At 36.2% G+C, this 19,721-nt stretch overlaps 1 protein-coding gene across 3 annotated transcripts in view; it reads right to left on the bottom strand.

Moving 5' to 3' along the window:
- The window catches only part of Clbn (Nuclear export mediator factor NEMF homolog Clbn), a 64,133-nt gene extending 45,574 nt beyond the window's left edge, over positions 1 to 18,559 (bottom strand). The window contains exons 1-4 of one of the 3 annotated variants that reach the window (XM_081730740.1): positions 18,070 to 18,194; positions 10,337 to 10,408; positions 7,991 to 8,162; positions 2,883 to 3,085 (exon numbers count right to left, since the gene is read on the bottom strand). In XM_081730740.1, the coding sequence (XP_081586866.1) occupies positions 2,883 to 3,085; positions 7,991 to 8,162; positions 10,337 to 10,392 (431 nt within the window). In that variant the 5' untranslated portion in view covers positions 10,393 to 10,408; positions 18,070 to 18,194. Of the gene's footprint in view, positions 1 to 2,882; positions 3,086 to 7,990; positions 8,163 to 10,336; positions 10,409 to 18,069; positions 18,195 to 18,334 lie in introns of those variants that run through there. The other 2 variants (XM_081730739.1, XM_081730738.1) reach the window with 2 other exon arrangements.
- Positions 18,560 to 19,721: the final 1,162 nt, after the last annotated feature.

Genomic DNA, 19,721 nt, shown 5'->3' on the forward strand with positions numbered 1-19,721 from the left:
CAAGGGCTATAAATTCGATGTAAATTGGTAACTTCTGTAGAGACTTTTGAGAGAGAAAAAAAGAAGTAAAATTTTTGTTCGTCGTTTCAAAAACTGAATTACGTATGGCCTCTCAAAAAAAAAAAAAAAAAAAAAGATAAGTGTCTTTTGATAGGAATTTTCCATGTATTCGTTAAAAAACTTTTCTTTCTGGTAATCATAAAAGATATATGCTGTGTTTAGTAAAACATAAGAAAATAAAAAAAACTCTCGAAGTTTAAATTTATTTATTTCACGTTACATCTTATAGCTGACAACCAACTGAAAAGCGATCCGCGTTGTGAACAAGAAATTAGTTTTTATGCGCCCGATTCTAGGCCACGCTTACCCCAATTTTTAAAGCGATGATCAAATTTATTTCCTTTTATTAAAAGGACTTTAGAGAAATAAAGGAACACTTCTACATGTTACCAGTTTAGCAGTAAAGCTATGATCCTCAAGAAATTTCCAGAGCAACGAAACGGTCCGAAAAGTATTTGTTTTCCCGGATATACGATAAGGTATATTCAATACGCATCCTATAACCATTATCAGAATATATACACAGAATTATTTTTGCGTTTCGATTTTGAATATTTTTAGTACCACTAGCCATTGTAAATCGCCTGCAAATGACTGACTGGTCTGTAGAGGGTTGAGTATAATACCTAAACACAAGAAAGAAAGGAAAAAAAAGACTTCTTTATCGCAGGAGTTCTATTGACAGGAACGTCCCAGAAGACTGAGATCACGCACTTTTCCTCTTTTGTCACGCTTCAGTGTTGTTTGTGAAAATCTGTCCTGAAAAAAAAAAAAAAAAAAAAAAAAAAAAAAAAAAAAAAAAAAAAAAAAAAGCTCCCCCCAAAAAAAAAGTAATCACTGGGGCGAGATCTAAACTGTAAGGAGGATGCTCCATAATCTCCCAGCCCCAAAAGTAAAGTTTAGTGATTGATTTGTTCGAAACGTATGGTTTTGCGTTGTCATGGAGGAAAACCACATCGTCAACTCCCGAATACCCTGACGCTTTTCTCTAATGATTTAGGATTTAGATTTCTGGGCTTTCGGCATCTAAGTCTATTGAGCCCGTCACGTTTTAAAGGATGTCCCTCGGCGAGCACACCATCCGGGGAAGGGGAAAGGGAAAGAAGAAAGAACTGGGGAAGGAAGGAAGCGGTCTGGGACCTATAAGTTAGGTACCACCCCAGCATTTGCCTGGTCTAAATGAGGGAAACCCAGGAAAACCTCATTCACGGTGGCTGACCTGAAAAAGCGTTTTACACTTTTTCGACCTAGTGCCCCCACCGGGAATCGAAGCCGGGACCGCTCGCACCGAAGGTGAAAGCGTTGGCGGCTTTTCTCTAATGACTGCTCGCAGACGGAAGTGTGCGCGACAGTAGCGTTTTGCGTTGATGGTTTCACCTTTAGGCAGGAAATCCAGTGGGAGTGGTTCCCGACTGTTCCAATACAGTGAGCGTATCCACGTTTCGTCGCCAGTGACAATGAGGTCCAGCAAACTGTCGCCCTCCTCGGCGTAACGTTACAAATGGTTTAGTGACGTTAACTATTTGTTTGCTTTTGTTGACATCAAGAAACTTCGGAGCCCACCGACATGATTCCTTGCGGTATCCCAACAAATCGTGCACAATGTCATAAACACTATTATTAAAAGTCTTAAAAACGAAGAGTTATGGAGAACGTAGAACGAGCGCAGTATTTAGTAGTCGAACACGTAGCCTTTGTAAAGTTTGCTAAAACTAAAATGCCGGTGACAACTGCCGGGGAACTCATCACGGAATAGCTAATTATAGATTAGGACACCAAATATATTTGGTATCCTAATCTATAATTAGCTACTTATCTGTATAATTCATTATTTCCTTCATTGTTATACATTTGCTATTTTGAATGAAAAGGTCAAAGATATCAGCGTTACGGCCATGTGTTACAATTGGTTTTCCCGAACACGTTTTATTCTATATGCCGCAGTCATCATTCTTAAATCTGTCAAGTCATCTTGTCAATCACGCTAAATTGTCAATTTTGCACACACAGTATTTATTTTATTGTGAAATGCATGATGCTTCACTATCCCCAGACTGAACTAATCCTAATAGTAGGTTCTGTCTCACACAGCCTTGGTGCTAAAAAGAGACATTAACTGCTATCAACCAGCTGAACTAAAATTCGATAACTGATTACCGAAGATAGGAACACCATTTCGATTTTCTTCATTATTAAAAGAGTTTTGTATACTTATGCAATACCAAGGTTATGAAGGATCGGATCTACTATTAATATGGACACCGAACCACGACCAGGGGTTGAATCTGGTGCACTTGGCAAGTTTACAGACCGTTATGCAGATCAACATTCACAATATACGTCGTTCCCCCACCACACGATCTCGTCTCAAACAGAACTGGATTATAGACTATGCCACCGGTCCTTGCTCATTACTGAACTAATACCGCAATCTAATACCGATCATGGAAGCCGTAGTGGCTCAGTTGTAAAGCGTTCACCTCTGGTGCATGGGGTCCATCGCCATTATTCAAAAACTGAAAGCCACTGCTAATGAAATAACAGCTATTAATGAGAAACTACGGACGTGTGTGAAAAGTTTGCAACAATACACTCATACCTCAAAAGAGCATCTGTTTGATGTAATTTTCAAAAATAAATTTTGAGTTCTTGAAATAACCTGGCATACCTTAATGTACAATTACATACAGTTTCTCTCTCTTTCTTCTATTATTTATGGCCGTATCTAATGTGTCAGCCGGCTTCATTATGCATATTCTTAAGTAAAATACATAAACAAACACAACCATACGTTTTTCACATACAAGATTGAAACTCAATACCTAATTTCTTCACCTTCTGTATGAGGTCGCAAGACGTTGAGTATAATATAGTTGTAATCAGTCAATACAATATTGCCTTTATCGTACAACTCCAATATCACATGATAAGCGGCTTCTCCCGAACCAAATTGGAGGTCAACAATACGATCAATCCCCAGCTGCTTTAACGATTCTAATCTCTTGTTTTTTAAGTGTTTTCTCAGCTGAAAAAAAGGCATAATTTTAATGATTAATGAGAGTGAAAATGTTTAGAATAACGTAGCATGAAAATTACAACTTGAATATAACACACCAGCAAAATTAAACTTCCCAATTTTATCCGTACTACAGAACTTGAATTATGAAAATTGAAGTAGGAATATACGATCTGAACAGTACGGAACAACTTATGCTTCATAATGTAAAACCACGGTAAGAAAATAACATTCATTTAATATGGAACAGAAAAAATGAAATTAAAAATACATGAAACAGAAATGCGCTGTTGAACATCAAAAATGCTACAAGAAGGAGTTATCTGATTGACTCCACATTTACGGAATGCAGAGAGGACAGGAAAATAATTACCAGTTCAGTTCCGCGACTACACTACGTTTGTCAGCCTAGAATATAACAACAGGATGCAGATTAAATACATGGTTTACTAATTGTCCAGTTTACCATGAAATGAATGTGTCTGGATGGTGGGACAATAACTTGTCGTTCAATGTGACAGCAATTCCAGCACCTTTCCGTCTTTGATAGCGAGAAGAATCATGTCTTATGCGACTGCAGATTATCCTTCCACGAAATTGATGTTCGTATGGAATGAAGCCTCAGTGATGCGAATATGAAACAGATAACTCCAGGGTGACAACACACAACGTACAGGATTCCAATGGTTGCGCTATACCTCGAACCGAGACGGCAGAGTTCTTTTGTGCATGGTTATGGGGTTCATGCAGCCACATCCCGAACATTATTGGCGTCAAGTTCGACGTTGTCTGGGGGGGGTAAAGGCATTTTTGCACGGCGCTCAGTTTCGACTCCCTTTCACTGCACAGAATATGGATATGCAACTGAAATGATGCTAGAATGCCGTGCATGAAGAGCCAAATGGCACGATATTGTCATTTCAGACTGATCTCGTTTCTGTCTGCTGCTTTAAAACCGGATCTGTGTCTAGCGTATCACAGCAACTGAGGTCCCTTTACTGTTAGTCCTGGCTGAAGCTATCTTCCAACACGATAAGGCGTGACAATATGTGGAACTTAATGTCCTATACTTCCTGTATTTAAATGATGTTCCACTGCTTTCTTGGCCAGAGCGTTCACCTGAATATTTACAGGCTGAATACTTATATCCATGATAGGACAACGCCTTGCACACCGACAGCTTCCCCCAACTACTGCTGAGAAGCTCTGGCATTATGTCGCAGAAGCATGGCTTGGCATGTATCAGGAGAACACCCAAGGTCTTATTTCTATTCTTCGTTGTGTTCCAGCAGTTATGGATGCCCATGGTATCGCACAGAACGGCAAGTGTAATCATTTTGCATTTATATCTTAAGATATCCGTCTGTCACATTTGTGATTGCTACATCATCATATCTTGATGCTGCATTTTTGATGTTCAGAATGCAGAAACACAAATCATTAATTCATACATGTTTTTTTCTTTTTGCACAAGAAGGAATTTCATTCATACGCATTTCATCACATTAATTTATGGTATCTTCAAATGACTTTTATCGTAAATAATTTGTTTCATTTGTTCCAGGGTCGATTTCCGACATAATATTTTAAGTTATCAAATATTAACTCATCGTCGTAGCATAGGTTGTTATTCTATGCAGAAAAAAATACAGTGGTCGTGCTGTATCTTTGTTGATCTTTTGAGTTTACCGTCCCGCTCAGCAGCAAGGCTATATGAGACGTGGACCTACTGATTAACATGGAATCCGAACCACATGAGCTCCCGTCGGGAATCGAACCCGGGCTTCCCAGTGATGTATCTTTGTGTTTTATACACAGTGTCTTCTAACAAGTCCTCCATCAGGCAATGAGTACTCTATACATAAGCTGAGACATTACGAGGCAACATCCTAAAAGCTAACCGTATACAAAATTCTACTTTTCTTGTCTTTATTTCTGCTTTAAGTATAATAATTATAATAAATAAATATTTTCATCCTTTAGATTTCAATTATGAGGTTCTGGTTGACACCTTAAGAGTAAATACCTTAAACCAAACTGCATGCAAGAATATAATTTTTAAATCCTTTAGAGAACAAAAGCAAGACAATGGTAACTTCAAATTATTATTCGTTAAACATCAATTACGATGTTTTCTATATACATCCCAATGCTACTGGCTAAGGATGTTCAGATTACTGAAAGTAAAGGGGTTATAAGGTAACATTTAAATATTTAAAGAATTTTATAATCCAGAAAAAGCCAGAGATTTACAAGGAATTCCTCATTTTTGAAAAGTGTCTAAAACTGCAACTGATTTACGCACAATGACGCAAAAATGACTAATATCTTGAGAATACTTGCTACTTTTGATACATCACGTTATCATGGAAAGCAAAAAATGGACGGATCTGAAATTAATATTTTCTTTAAAAAAAAAAAAGTTACAAACTAACTAAATGGGAAAGAAAAAACAGTCTATGGATCCAGTGAAATGGCTGAGTGTAACAAGAATCGAGCGGCATTAGGTAGTAGGTGTAGATGGAATCTTTGAAAAAAGAAAAAGTAATGGAAGCTGACATAATATATATATTAACGTAGTAAACTTGTAATCATGAAATTCAGTTTATCTGCATTTACACTAGACCCGATTAACAAATATTGGCTAACAAGTCATTCATGTTCTATTTAAGTACTAAAAGTTATGCTGTAAATTTCTTTTTTGTATTATCTTAATTTTTATGGTATTTGTGCGAACGTAAAATCAAATCAACAGCCTTAAAGTATCAGATGAAGTATAAGCAAATCAACAGCCTTAAAGTATCAGATGAAGTATAAGCAAATCAACAGCCTTAAAGTATCAGATGAAGTATAAGCAAATCAACAGCCTTCAAGTATCAGATGAAGTATAAGATAAAGTATCAGCAATTTGAATATTTTGATTCTAAATATCAGCCAAACAAATATGAACTTTCGATTAATTTATTTCCACTTAAGGCAAGCGTACAAGGCCATATAAAGAGAAGCAGCTAAATAATATTCACTCCTGTTTGTTTTACTTCCACTTAAGAGAAGAGTGCAGGGATTGTAAAAAATAAATAAATAAATAAATAAATAAATAAAAAATAAATAAATAAAAAAACTAAACAGTATCTACTACCTGCTTCCTAGGATTGTTACACAATGGTTCTAAGAACAGTTGTGAGACAAATACAGCATGCAGCAGTCTGACTAAGCCGGAATTTTTGTACTCGACATGTCTTATTAGAGCAGAAACTAAAGCTGTTCGTTTGCCTGCGAGAGGCACAATGCTGTACCGAAATGATCGCAATTTGGAATACTCTTACAGGGGTTGATTCACTTACATTCGAATGTACCATTTAGCTCTCCACCACCGGTTTTGTTCGATCTGCAGACCACCGCTACTGACTACTGCCCTGCATACGAGTTCCCAACTGCGTCGCAGATGGCCCATGGGTATTGCATCCAAGTCCTCTTTACATTTCTACTCGACGGAGACGGTGTGGACTCGACGATGAGATAGGCGTCGCTTGAGGAGACCGAAAGCACAATAGGCCATTGCGCTGACATCTGGGTTTTTGATAGCGATGTCTGAGAAACGAATTGCCGAAATTCCAGTTTCCTGTTCCATACGGCGATAGAATTCCAGCAATGTTTTCGTAGTGTGGCTAGATGCTTTGTCTTGGTACAACCTCGTTCATGTCTTGTCCATACAATGCTAGGATAACAATGCTGGTACATTTCAGTCAGGATATGAATTTGGTAGTACGCAGCATTGATTTTGACATTTCACTCCATCGTTTGAAAGACGCAGTTTGCTCTGTACGAGATTATCGGCTACAATCATGAACCGTTTTGAGAAACTGTTCTGCCTGCTCGCGTTGGTGTGGTGCGCCCAGGGCTCTGTGCCGCATATTTCCGTATAATACAATTCACAGTGGCACGACCTACACGAGAATTACGCACTTGACACATTTCTACGAAGCGCAACGCCGTGAACTTAGCGTCGGGAAGGGCCATAATAAACCCCTCCCAGAAACTGTTCTCAGTTTCAGTGGCATCCGATTGCGTTCGACCACATTGATCTACTGCGTGACTAACGAGATATTGTTGCTTGCCTCGTAGTAATCTCACGGCGATGAATTGCGCATGCGTGGTGCAGTTGCAAATTGACTTCGGCTCAATATAAATAAGTCAACCTCTGTAGTGTTACACGACGACGCTGGAGCTGAACACACATACGCTCCTATAGAACGAAACCAGCAAGCACAACTTATACTGTTAGCCTCTGTCATACTACTATTAAGGTTGAATAATGAGGATGGTATGAATAATCGTTGACTGACGACGCACGGTCTTCAGAAGAAATCTGTACTAGGATGACTATTGCACTTGAAAATGGACAAACTGCAAATTTACTGTTGACTGACACCGTCAGAACCTGTAGTGGAGTCATGATGGGGGACAACATTTGGGAATACGGCTTTCGGCTATAGCAACTACAACTGATCCATTTTCCAAAAGTAATGTCCACCCACATAAAAAAAAGAAAATAAATAAAAAAAACGAGCTTACTTAAGTATGTCGCCTCATTCTTCTTTAGATCACCTAGTATTCAGATTTGCAGCTAACTGAAATGTACACTTTAGGATAAAACATTAAACTTCTCTAGAAGTATATTTTTCAAATATTCAAAATACATTATAGGTCTAGTGTTAGCACAGATAACTTGAAAGAGAGGACTAGTATTCGATGAATATTCTTCAAGGCAAGATTGTACGATAAGCTACGAGCTGTTTGGTGTATCAAAAGGAGTATATTTTTTACGCTGGCTGTATAATTTGAGAATAAACCATTCAATATTTTTATTTTTATTACAAACACTGTTATTAGCACAAACAAAAAGTAACAAACCTTCATCGAAAATCCAGATGGAGCTACATTTTTTGGCCACTCGAAGGCTGTGCTATGGATTCGGTTTCCGGATTCCAACAGTATAACAGCTTTCTCTTCAGTCTTCTGTAGTTTAAATAAGTACGTTTTGTGATCTATGTCATACACCTGAGCAACACGCATACCAATAAACCTGAAAACAAAATGCAAATATTCAAATGTTCAAAACAATGCTGATCATAAACTTTTCCATTCAAATATCTAAACACAGAATTGGTAGCTTGCTTTTTAGTTCCTTGATATTTGTAACAATGAAATACAGAATAAAAATACATAAATAAACAAAATCACATAAATGATTATGAAAGAATTGATGGAATGAATCTGATGAGAAAAATGGGAGAATCGGAACATGCTGTCAAAAACAAGCTCAACTGACCTAAGATGAAACTGATCTTTCGCAATATAAGTCGAAGCTCTACTACTGAGTCATTAAAGGTTTGGGTTGTTAAATATACCTACCATGAAAGCTAACATACCTAATTTACAGAAGTATTCGCCCACCACCTTTGATTCGCCGTACCATCTTCGCCCTAAAAGCCCCCCCCCCCCTTTTTTTTTCATTTCTAGTTTCTATTTCATATTTGTAAAGAATACAGGCCCTATTCGCAGTTACCATGTTTGACCTGCTCTCATTGATGTCACCATTTAACTATACTACAGAAACAACACACACCAGACTACAGGACGAATCAGTCACCAAGCCGTCACTCTATCTTTTATTATAAAGTTCTTATGTTAAACAATTCTTCGGAATTCACAGGAAACAAATTGTGCCGGAAGTATGTCATATTCACCGTATCCATCACAGAATACCCTGCAACAGTCTCTTTGTCGTATCAGAGTGAAATAGTTGCTTCGCGTTCTGTTGTTTACGGCGTAACGAGTTCCTTAAATTATAGGATTTATCTTACGATTTACACGTGAATTTGGCAATACTCCCACATTAGCTTTGACTTCGTTTTATTTTTGAAATACGGGAATAAACGCAATTTCATATATCATTAATTTGTATAAGTATTCGATTTTGATTCATAACAGACTCTCTACAGATGTGAATTCAAATAATATACAATGAACTAACATCACATACAAAGAGTTAAAAAAAAAAGTTCCTTTGCTTAGGATTACAAAATGCGAGGGGAATTGGGAAGCGGTATGGGACTATTATGTGAGCATCATTCTGACATTTGCCTGGTGTTTATGAGGAAAACCCGGGAAAATCTCATTCAGGATGGCTGACCTAAAAGAGCTTTTACACTTTTTCAACCGAGTGTCCTCACCGGAAATCGAACATAAGTTCCTCTCAGAAGAGAACACCTTTGAGCATTTGCTTTCTCAGAACAGCAAGGTGTGATACACTTCAAAGTAACTTCTAGTAAGCACTTACAGCATACAAACACAATAAATGCTACACTTCTTTGCCCCTTTCAGAGATAACATCTTGGAGCATCTCCTTAATTAAGGAATGCAGGATTTAAATCCGGTTCTCCGGCTTACAGTGCCAGTGTGTTAACCATTACTCTTTTCAGGTGGTGCTCAGCCAATCAGACCACTGGACTATATCAACTTCTATTGTGTTTGGAAAACGCATATTCTACTATAAAGAATACCTCAGGTGGATGAGGTCGCATTGGCTCAGTGGTAGAGCGCTCATTTCATGTACGTGGGGTCCTCGGTTCGACCCCAGCTCCCGCCAATCGACAATATGCGTGTACTGACCCGATCACCGGAGTATATGTTAGTTATTGCTCCTCGTTTCTTATAAGAGCTCTCGTTAGTTATAAGCTTCTTTTTATTTCTCTTTTAATTTAAATGTATTAAATTGAGAATAAGTTCTCGTGTGAATCATTTTGATATTGCTTCAAGATCGAAGCATTTTCTTCTCAAAAATGAACGAGGCTGTGAAAATATGTCTATCATCAACTTGAATATTACGTCCTCTTCAATGCTGAAAGTCAACTGAAAATTTAGGCGCTGATCCTAGGATCTCTTTCTTCTCATGCATTCTGGGTTTTGTCTTGGACACAGTTTGATAAAAAACCTACATTCCAATTGTTGGAAACTCAGAAAACCAGGAATACAGAATGCTTGCCCAACTGATTCTATTTATTGTTTTATGGAGAAAGAAAAAGGCTAAATTCTTTGATTTGTTTGTTACTGATATTTTTAAATCTACTTGAAAAATCTCAGTAAAACACTGATGATTGATGTTAGAGGATTTAGAAGCACAAGGGTATTTACAATCATCTTTCTTTATGTATAATATAAGAACTATCAGAAAACGAAAAATTATGTTTCCCTTACCTCTGCAGTTCTGTAATGCTGCATACTAAATCGTACGTACTGAATCTCGTCTTCATTCTCGTAAACTATCACCTAATGATTAGAAAAGAATAATGACATCATAAGTAAATAGTTCTGTAAATACCAATATAGCACATATTTATAAAAATGTTTCGTCTCATAACATGTACTACACGAAGATAGGTTCTAATACGTTTACCTAACATCCCGGTGGAGTCACTATATCAGTGAATGAGGGGTACGTTGTGCCATTTATTTGCTTTACGCTTCAAAAGGATATATAGAAATCTGCAAATTAGAGAACCAGGCATTCAAGGACTGACTGATTATGGCTTCATTATATATAGGTTGTTTGGAAATAATACTAAAATCATCCGGATGCTGATTCCTGACACTAAAATAAAATAAGAAGTATTATAGTCACACCTGGATGCAGAAAATGCCTCCTTTCGGCGCTACAGTCAGTCGAAAATTGTCGGAAAAATGCGAAATAAACCATAACTTTAGAATGTAGAATCGAATAAATAAGTAACTATTAATATATATGAAGAATATTTACTTTTATATTAAATATTTGACTGTGACTAAATGTAAACAAACCTAGCGAGACCTACGAGTTGTCAACTCACTTTACTCTTACAACTCTTTCGATACATCGAAGAACCTGAAATCGAAATGAGTTGTGGAGAGTGTCAGAAACCTGTCCCACGACAGGAAACTTTAAGTAAAATACAGTGCGGAGCTTATTTAAATTACTGGCATGAAAAAAAAATATGTTCAACTATAAGAATCTGATGTTGACTATTAAAAAAAATGAAAAACAATTGTGGTTTTGGCATGCATGCCAAAAGTCAAGACGTACCAGTCATGGTGGTGCGTAATCGGCAGAGTAACCAACTCTCGCGGAAATACGTGTGTCATTACAAAGCTTAACGAAAGAAATAGGTGATTTCTTAAAAAAAAAAAAAAGTAATACTAAAAGAGAACAGGAACTAGGTACATCGTTAAACTGCGCATGGAAAACTCGACGAAACTATGAACATGAACATAATTAAGAATCAATCCGAAACCATAAGTGAATGTATGAAAACAATAGAACAATTAAAGGAAGAAAATATGTTTCTTAATAAAACAATTAAATGAAGCTCAGTTAGAAAGGGATGAAACTGAACAGTACGAAGAAGTTCTATTGAAATATATGGTATTCCGAGAAAAAACAGAACGAAGATACATACGAAATTGTAAAAAGGGTGTAGGGTGTTAGATATTAAGATTAAACTTGACTACCTTGATATTTGTCATAGGCTTAAGGAATGTTCGCATCAGAGAGTGGTATTATTGTCAAATTTGTAAGAAGAGAAGATAAAGAAACTTTTAGTTAAAAGGAAAGTAAAAAGAAATTTAAGTATAAATCAATTAGGCTATCTATATCAATGAATGTATTGTCTACATTAACCACAGCTTAACTGCATACGGTAGAAAAATATTTGAAAATGTGAGAAAAGTTATGGCTTCTTATGGGTAGATAAATATAGCGCAAATATTCTTTTGAAGAAGTCAAGGTGATTCTCTGGTACAGTTAAAAACATTAAAAGATGTAATCGCATTGTCGTAAATCAGTTTTCTTTTTTGTAAATTACGTAGAAACTGGCAGTTGGTGCTCAAAGAAGTATGTCGAATATCTACTATCAAAATGTTAGAGGATTAAGGACAAAAAACAAATGATTTATATCCCAATACTGCTCAATGTGATTATGATATAATGACAGTAACAGAAACTTGGCTTAAACCAGACACTGTCGACTCAGAAATGTTTGACTACAATTATAAAGTGTATAGGAAGGGTAGACGAAATAAACAAAGTGGTGGATTACTCACAGCAATTAAACACGAATTTGCAGGGACTAATATTGAGATACATAATGACCTTGAGAATTTGTGCGTTAAGGTATTTGCACACGGTAAAGCTTTTTATACTGTAACTGTATACTTCGCCCCCGGTTCATGCCTAAATCATTATCTGAATTTATTTCAAATATTTGAAGAAAATTAATTATCTCAAGAAAATAACATATTAGTGGATGGAGACTTTAATCTACCACTAGTTACTGGTACAGACTATAATTTCTTGAACGGTGGTAAATGCTACCGCTCATTAGTTAATTTTTTCAGCCTCCAAAATCTTCATAATTTAAATAATATATATATATATATATAAAAAAACTATTTTTGTAGAACTTTAGATTTATTGTTTAGTAATATATTAAATGGCATTGACGTACAAAGAAGTGAACTACCAATTATACATGAAGATAAACATCACGCTGCACTCGAAATCACTATTGGGACATTCTATGTGAAATCAACCAATGAAATGGCAAAATCTGACCTGACGATCTTAGATTTTTGTAAAAATTGGTGCATAGCGTTATTACAGTGGGAGATGAAAATAATTCCAAGTATTACCTCTCTCCTCCTGAAAGTGTCCCCATACAGGGTGTTCAAAATGCCAAAAAAATGGCATTTTTTCAGTTACAGTGATTATTAAAAATTGTCATAAAATGGTTAATATGTGCACTAGAGACGTGAAACAAACACCATTGGAAAGCTTAAAGATTGATCTACAAGTTGTACTATATTGAAAAAACCTGTACAATAAAAAATAACACTTCAAAGATTCAAATCGAATTTCGCATAGAAATGTCCCTCTGAATTTGTTCAAAATTGTCCGGATTGTAGTTGTCTGTGTTGTCTAAAACACCACAAAGTTGCATTTTGGGCACTCAATGGGATCTGATTCAAAATTCAACATAACCAAGCATTGCACGATATTGACCATGTGAATATATGGGTTCAGATCGACAACCATTTGCCCGGAGCTATTTATCCACAGTATCAAAGGAATTTATATTCAATTTCATTTGTTTCTTGATGTTATTTTCATTCCTTTGTTCCAGGATTGCTATTACAGAACATATTATGAAAGGGAGGGATATATTTTTCTCCCTTTCAAAATATTTGTATCAAATGTGTTATGAAACACAGTGACACTGCTCATAATCACTTCACACACTTTTAGCACAAACAATTAGTCAATAAATTCTTTTTCCTATTTCAATTATTCACTTCCACATATCTGTGACAGCAATCCTGAAACAAAGGAATGAAAATAACATGCATCAATGTAGCCAATATAAATTCAGACACATCCATACTGACTAACAAGAATAATGACTTGTATTGAGTACTGTTTGGAAACGTAATACCTCTCTAAATAACTCAAAAAGTAGACAATTGTGTAAATTCAAATGAATATATCAAGAAACAAATGAAATTGAATATACATTCCTTGGATGCTGCAGGTAAATAACTCCAGGCAAATGGTTATCGATCTGAACCCAGATATTCACATGGTCAATATCGTGCAATGCTTGGTTTATGTTGAATTTTGAATCGGATCCCATTGAGTGCCCAAAATACAACTTTATGATGTTTTAGTACACATACGAGACTACAATCTGAACAATTTTGAACAAATTCAGAGGGATATTTCTACGCGAACTTCAAAATTCAAATCTTAATTTGAATTTTTGAAGTGTTATTTTTTATTTTACAGGTTTTTCAATATAGTACAACTTGTAGACCAATCTTTAAGCTTTCCAATGGTGTTTGTTTCACGTCTCTAGTGCACATATTAACCATTTTATGACAATTTTTAATAATCACTGTAACTGAAAAAATGCAATTTTTTTGACACTTTTGAACACCCTATATGGAGACACTTTCAGGGGGGGGGGAGGTAATATTTGGGATTTTTTCATCTCCCACTGTAATAAACCTGTACATCAATTTTTACAAAAATCTGAGATGGTCAAGTCTGAAAACTTGTTGATTTGACATGGAATGTCCCTATTTCCGTATTAAGGACAAAATTATCTACAACAAATGAAATAAAAATTGTATTCAACTTCCAGAAAGTTGATTTTTAAAAACTATATCAGTCAATTCGAGATGTTACCTGGTCGGGTTTACAAAATTTAATAATGTTGATAATGCAACTAATGAATTTTATCTGATAATAAACAAAATAACCATTGATACAGTACCTAAAATGCGAAAATGAGGTATGCAAAAATGAATCCGTGCCGGTTTACAATGGACATAATAAACACGTTAAAATTAAGAGAATATGATAGGAAACACATCAAAGACTCAGAACGTAATAAAAATTTGCATAAGGAGATGAGGAGGGATACAAAGAAAATCATTAGTAAGGCGTACGAACATTATATTAGAAAAAGCGAAATTGAGGTTAAGAAGAATGCAAAAATCTTTCTGGTCTTATATAAAATTTAAACAGCAGAGTAATAATATTGAAAATGGTAGCATGACGTTAAATGATAATACACTGAACACAAAACTACGGTAAATGCTGATGGTTTTACAAATTATTTTAAATCAGTATATGATAAAAAACATATCATTCTACAACGCTCCAGAAGAAAAACATATGGAACTAAGCAACTATTTCGTGATAGATAAAGTGTCGAATGAAGAGTACGGTATAAGAAAGCAATTAAAAAGTTACCACCTAAAAAGATCTATTATAGATCTCTATGAGAAGAATACAATGGTATAAAAATTTTCGAGATCCGACTATCGGAACTTCAAATAATTGCTTCTTAAGCGTCAGTGAACTTACTGTAAAACTGTGACTATTAAAGTTCGGGAAATCGGGTCGGAAATTTTTTATACGATTGTTTCCTCTCATCGAGATCTATAATGACTATGTAAAACATATTTGATGCTATAATACTTTTCAAATGATTGCAAGTATCTCAACTTTAGAAACTTTACAAGTGTGGTATATCTAGTCTCAGACCATTACAAGCGCTATAGAAATTGGTATTACTGCAAAATCCCACATGTTTTCACTACCTTCGTTGACGCACCAGTTCTCTTCAGACGCACTCATGAGCTATCACGAGGACCCACCGGCTTTGCCCTGCCCTGATTCGGTTAGATACACATGGTGGCTCAGTGGTATAGCGCTTACCTCCGGTGCATGGAGTCTCTGATTCGATTCCGGCCAAGCTAAGTTTATGGTGAACAACATCGTGTTTGTGGGTTTTACTGAGGGTATTCCCGTTTCCTCCCACTCTCATTCCATCAATTCTTTCATCATCATTCGGTTGCTTTAATCATATTCTTCCTCAACCTAAAGGGCATAATCCTGGGACGTTAAAATGGAAGATTTAATTTCATTTTTGGTTAGATAGCATTCGTACTTTACAGTTCCCACTTAGCACAGGTTGATTTCTATTTTTCGCACTATGGTTTTAACGGGAACACAGGTCCACTTCCCATTAAGCTGTAATAAAAACTGAAAACAACGTGCCCTGCGGGGCTCTAACCCGCCTTCACTCGCTAACGCTCGCTCGGCAAAACTATCATGTGAATTAAATATTGAACTTCGGTACAGAAAGGAACCAACCTAGCTACTAACCTTTATGGAGGACCTATGTTCTACAACCGTCAAGTTTTATCGCATATGTCTGAACGTTGTATCTATACTCAAATCATGAAAGAATCAATTTTTCAACAATTACTTATAGCGTTATCTTAGACTTTATCTATCCTAAGTCGAATATTGTCTTGTCGGCCAGGCAAATCTTTTGGTGAACAACAGGAAGGAAAATAGTGAAAGAACTATAATTCTTCAACAATTATTACGAGTACTGTTCCTAACTTGACCTACACTGTGAAAAATATTTTTGATGCTCTCTCACAAAGCTTCTCAAGTGAAGGTAAATGCCCATTACAACTGCAATTATCTGCAGTTCCGACAGTCGGACCGCAAATTTGTATTATACCATTGTGTTCTTCTCATCAAGATCTATGGTAATTGGGGAAAATATTTGTGATGTCGTAACGTTCCATCCCAACACAACTGCTAAAAACGAAAGCCATACCAAGCAGTGCTCTAGATCGTTATCCCTATGATCGAAGTATTCGAAAGGTGTCCAAAAGCGTCCGACTCGCACCAGTAAGCGGTCTGAAGTAACTTACTGGCTATGATGATATTGTTCGAAAACAATGCACGAGAATGCCGGAACGCAGTGATCTGGTAATAAAACGTCAGAGAAAATAGAGGCAGAAGTTCGAATTACATGACAATGGAAACGATAAAATGTTACGATTTCAAGGAACCTCTCACATATGAAATGCAAAATATTTCGATAAGGAAGACGTGATGAAGTGAAGTGGTATGTGAAGGAAAAATTAATTCCGAAGTTGGTCGTCCGCCTAGTTTTTTTGGGGAAAAAAGTATAATAATTGGTTCCTTTTTTACCTAAGTTTAATATTTAATACACAGTATTCCCGAGCGAAAGTCAGCGAGTGAAGACGGATTAGAGCCCCGCAGGTCACTTTGTTTTCTGTCTTCATTACACCTAAATGGGAAGGGGGAGAGTGTTCTTGAACCTTGCCGCCATGTTGGTTATGTTACTTACCATTACACTGAAAAGTATAACTTTCTCCACTTTTCTTTACAGTTATTTACTTACCGCATTTTCTAAGATTTATTTCTAGGTTTATTAAGCCATGACTTTTACTTGTAATAGATTTTCCTGATTACCACAAGCCATGTTTACAAAACAAATGTCCAATACATTCCCACTATCTTACTAGGAAATAACCTTTTGCCAAGTAGTTCCCTCCACTTGCCAAATAGTTCCATGTTTAGAGCCGTTTATATAAGAAAATAAACAGAACTTTCGCTCTCTTTATACACTATCAAGCACACAAACAAGCAAATTATATATTTCTTACTGGTAAATCTTAAAATTTTGCTAGAAACGGATAACCAACTTTGGAACTTAACCTGAAGTCAGTGTACGAAGTGATCATAAAAGCGTCGCAAACCTGACTCTCGCGAAGTACAGTATGTGTTTTTATACCATATAAATGTTTACCTACTATTCCCGTTTAAGTTCATACCCACTGTCAATGGGTATGTGCTCCCAAGGACATACGTCCTAAATATCGCTAGGGATCCCCTGCTTTGCTTCTGCCCTAACTTAGCTCATTCGTACTTTAGTGGCCTCCTAACACAAGTTGACTTGTGTTTTCAAATTAATTCGTATCTTACGCAACTTAATTTTTGTCATTAGTGTACACACTGGTTGTACTCAGTCCTCTTAAAGTTAATTTGCCTCTAAACTGAAACTATTCCCCCTCTGAAACACTTTCTAGGGTAGTAACAGTGTTTGCAGCTAAGAGTTCATATTTCATGAATATAAGTATACCACATAAAATGGGATAGCATGAAAAGATCTTGCTAATTACTCAGAACAACTACATAATGTTTGACATAATTAATAAATTATTCAATGTTTTATGGATGGCATTTAGAATCTCCCCCAATTCGCTTCATGGCTCCAGAAACGAGTACCTTGTTTTTGTCTAAATTGTGATAAATGTAGAATACAACGAGCCCTGTGGCGCTTCTAACCCCCTTCGATCGCTCAGCTATATTTTGTGAAGTAAGTAACATTGGAGATTTTATATGTGCAAGACTACCCAGTTTTTCAAAACAAACGGTGACATGACAATCACTTCACTTAAAATGCCACCAGGAGTGATTAACACTCAACTAATTCATCCATACATTATAATAATACATTCTATAAAATTTAATTCTATGCCTCTATATCTTACAATTCCTTACTTACTAATTCATTTAATTCAACACTATAGCCGTCCTTTAACATTCACTTCACAGTGCCTGCCGGATAATACGTAAAACTGACAATTGAAGACCAATAAAGCGGAATTCATTGTTACCAATTCCTACTAGCAAAATGTCACTAAATTCAGTTTCGAAAGTCGTCCAAAAGTCGCAAAAACAGTGTTAAATTTAAGCCTTAAAGCACTTTTATCTTTGCGAAAGAGCATAAAGAAATCAAGGAAGGAAGAAAACACGTAAATTTACTTAACTATTCAAGTAAATACTGTCTCCTCCTCAGGAAAAGAAACACTGTCTCGTCCTCCTTGGGGTTTCATCATAGGTATTCTGCCATTGTTGGCAGGTCGCTTGCTGCAGAAGCTTCCATGCTCCACGGTCTTCTGCTAACCTCTTCGTCTTCACGTGTGATTTCTCCGTTTCGATATCGTCCATTAATTGTAGTCTCCTTCGTCCTCTCTCTCTCTCTTTCTTGCCACCATACCCTTTAGCACGTCCTCATGATACAGTTCCTTTGTTAGCCAATGTTCCAACCATTTTCTCTCTCTCTTCCTAATAATATTTCAAATTGTTTTCTTCTGCTCCCCCATCACTTCTAACATCCTCTCATTCGTACCCAAAAGTAATCGGGTGTGTAGGCTGATGTGATAGATTTTGAGGTTTGTTCTACAAGTTAAAACATTATTATAATCTGCCAAGATTGAATTTGATTAGAGTTGACTAAAGTAAATTACTGCTACATTGAGATGTTCAATTACTTAATTCTTAACAAATAGAACTTGTTAATTGATTTCGCCCCATGAAACAACATTTGGTGCGATTTAAATGTGAATTCACTCTTCCAGATTGTGAGAAGAAGTGATGAAGTAACATGGCTTACTACAACCTTTCGATGTTGAGGTTATAACGTATAGCAATACTTGCAATGTTTCCACCAAATGTGCATATCAATAGGTGTACCATAAGATAGAAAAGATTTTTTGTCTATTTATTTATGTATTTATTTATTTTCAGTAGGACCTAAACCATATGAGGAACTAAATCATTTGTTTGCATTAAATATGCTCTATGATAAGAAATTCAAAAAAATAAAGAGTTGATGCTTGCACATTTTGGTTCCGTTTCCAAAATAATAAACAAGAAAGAAATCAGACCGTGGTACAGTCTATGTTAATCGTAGAAAAAAAAAACTAAAGCATTTGGTTCTGAAGAGCTTACTCTAACATGACTTGCCGGACGTATTTGGGACTCGTAACGAAACGTCTCGAAAACACATGATCACTGCTAAGAAAGAAAAAAAAAAGCTAACCACATGTCGGCAGGCATTGGATATGGCCAACGTGGTAGAGTAGACGGAAGCACAGTTGGCATTCTTTAAAACCGAAAGCTACCCTTCTCAAAACGTGAACTGAATAGAGGTGGAAAAACAATAAAGACATATATCATAATCACACAGATCTTCGAGCTCATTTTCATCAGGTTCATCTCAGTCTACTTGCAGTAGTTGAAAACAGGACATGCAAAAGACACAGCAAAGTTCAGCCCAAAAGATACGTGTCCAGTGTGGAACAAGCAATGTTTCCGCTGTTCAGTAGAAAACATTACGCGTGTAACGTGGAGCAAGATCAGAAGAGCATCAAG

This window comes from Thermobia domestica, chromosome 11 (assembly GCF_964235325.1).
Source record: "Thermobia domestica chromosome 11, izTheDome1.hap1.1, whole genome shotgun sequence".
Taxonomy (NCBI): domain Eukaryota; kingdom Metazoa; phylum Arthropoda; class Insecta; order Zygentoma; family Lepismatidae; genus Thermobia; species Thermobia domestica.